The following is a 1891-nucleotide window of genomic DNA, read 5'->3' on the forward strand; positions in this document are numbered from 1 at the left end:
GCTTGGGAGTGTCTTACCTAGTGACAGGAAACGCCTTTTTAAAAAATAAAAGCGGAAAGTGGTGGTGCACGCCTGTAATCCCAGCTACTGGGAGGCTGAGGCTGCAGGATCTTGAGTTTGAGGCCAGCCTGGGCAACACAGTATGACTGTCGCTCAGTGAATAAGTCCGATCATATCAACCTTCTGCTCAAACCTGCAGGGAAGGGACTTCCCAGATCATCTTAAGTAAAAGCCAAAGGCCTAATAATCCTGTTCAAGCCCCGCCCCATGTGCCTCTCTCCCTTGCTCTCTGACCTCCTTGATCCCCTGGTCCTCACCACACGGGCCCCCTCGCTGGAATATGGCTAGCACATTCCTGTCTCTCGGCCTTTCCACCTGGTGCTCCCTCAGCTGGGAATGATATGTTCCCCGGACATTTGCACACTTGGCTCCCTCCTCTCCTTTAGGCCTCGCTCAAACGTCACCTTTGTGAACAGACCTTCCCTGATTCCATGCCGTCTTCTTAGAACAGCGCTCAGGTCAGGTTGGTACTTTATAAGCAGGCTTGGGTGAATGAAAGAAGTAGTGTGTGAGCTCAGGCTGGCTGGCTGGCTGTCTAGCAGCCACTGGCATCCCTGGTGCTGACCACTGACGGGGTCTCCAGATGCCCACAGTAACCAGCCACCCCACTCTGCTTGGAAGGCTCCAAGACACACACCGAGCTTTGGACAGTGCTTACCATATCCAAGACCCAGCCCCCACCAAAGCAAGACACTGTAACCTCCTGGGTTAAAAATCCAACCTTGCAGTTAGTAAATGATACAAGGCCAGTCAGCTTCACCAGAATCTGCAGGGACTTGGGCAGCGGCTGGCCCCTGTCATCTGAAGGGGGTTCTTGTTTCCTGAGATGAGTGGGAAAGAGACAGGAAGGGGGCACTGGGCCACCTGGGACATTGGCCACCCAAGGTAGAAACAGCCCTGGGTTGACTGGCAGCTGAGGAATCTGGGGCTTAACCATTCAGCAAAGAATGAAGATGGAGCCTCTAAGAGAAATCTGGAAGCAGATGGTGGGGTCCTTAGAACCTCTAGGGGGGCTTCTAATCCCACTGCCTGGAATTCACCCAGGCAGTTACTGCGTGCGTCCTTCTGAGGCAGCTAGACCTAGGCTAACAGCCGGTTGCTGTCATTTACCTGCTGAAATAGTGAAGGCATTTGGCTTTACCTTAATTCTTTCAACTAGCATTTTTTGAGCTGCTAGGAGATCCGGGTAGGGTGTGGGGTTGGGGATGTTGCCAGAAACAAAGCAAGTTTTATGACCTCAGGAGCTTGTTTGTGGCAGAGGAGACGGAACTGCGAGTTCACTGCCCTGTCAAGCCTATGAAGACAAAACAGGGTGACGTCGCAGTGACTGGAGGAGAGGGCAGTGCAGCAGGCCATCAACACAGCTCCCGTGAAAAGGCCCTGTCATTAAATAATATGTTGCTCTTTTGGCTCTAGGCCCAGCGCCCGGCAGTTATTAAACGCTCAACAAATCTTAGAGATCCCCACTGTAATTTTCATCAGTTTACTGTCCCGTCTCTCAGAAGAACCTGAGCTGATGGCGGATGGGGACAAAGCTGGAGGTTTCTCCCCCAAGGTGCCCGGTACCGAGCTGCACACAGTCGGTGCACACAGTAGGCTCGATGAGCGCTCCGGGCTCCAGCCCCGGCCTTTCTCTCGGGGTCCTCGCACACGATCGGCGCCTAACGGTGCTTGCTGAAGAGATGCCACTCTCAGGACCGGGTCTCCGCCCACTGCACCGACCTTTCGGCCCAGGCCGATGGGGGTAGCGAAGCGCCTGGGCTCCCGAGAGGCCGAAGCCTGGCCGGCTAGAGGCGGAGCCGGGCAGGCGGGAACTCGCTGCGGCCCCACG

The 1891-nt window shown here is 55.0% G+C and overlaps 1 protein-coding gene across 1 annotated transcript in view; it reads left to right on the forward strand.

The window, feature by feature from the left end:
* The first annotated feature begins 1661 nt into the window (after positions 1–1661).
* Positions 1662–1891, forward strand: part of Tmem189 (transmembrane protein 189) — a 23489-nt gene continuing 23259 nt past the window's right edge. The window contains exon 1 of the mRNA XM_033767087.1: positions 1662–1804. Within this exon, the coding sequence (XP_033622978.1) occupies positions 1662–1804 (143 nt within the window). The remainder of the gene's footprint in view (positions 1805–1891) is intronic.

The sequence above is a fragment of the Fukomys damarensis genome, unplaced genomic scaffold (genome assembly GCF_012274545.1).
Source record: "Fukomys damarensis isolate Sample0158 unplaced genomic scaffold, DMR_v1.0_HiC HiC_scaffold_22, whole genome shotgun sequence".
NCBI classification, from domain to species: Eukaryota; Metazoa; Chordata; class Mammalia; order Rodentia; family Bathyergidae; genus Fukomys; species Fukomys damarensis.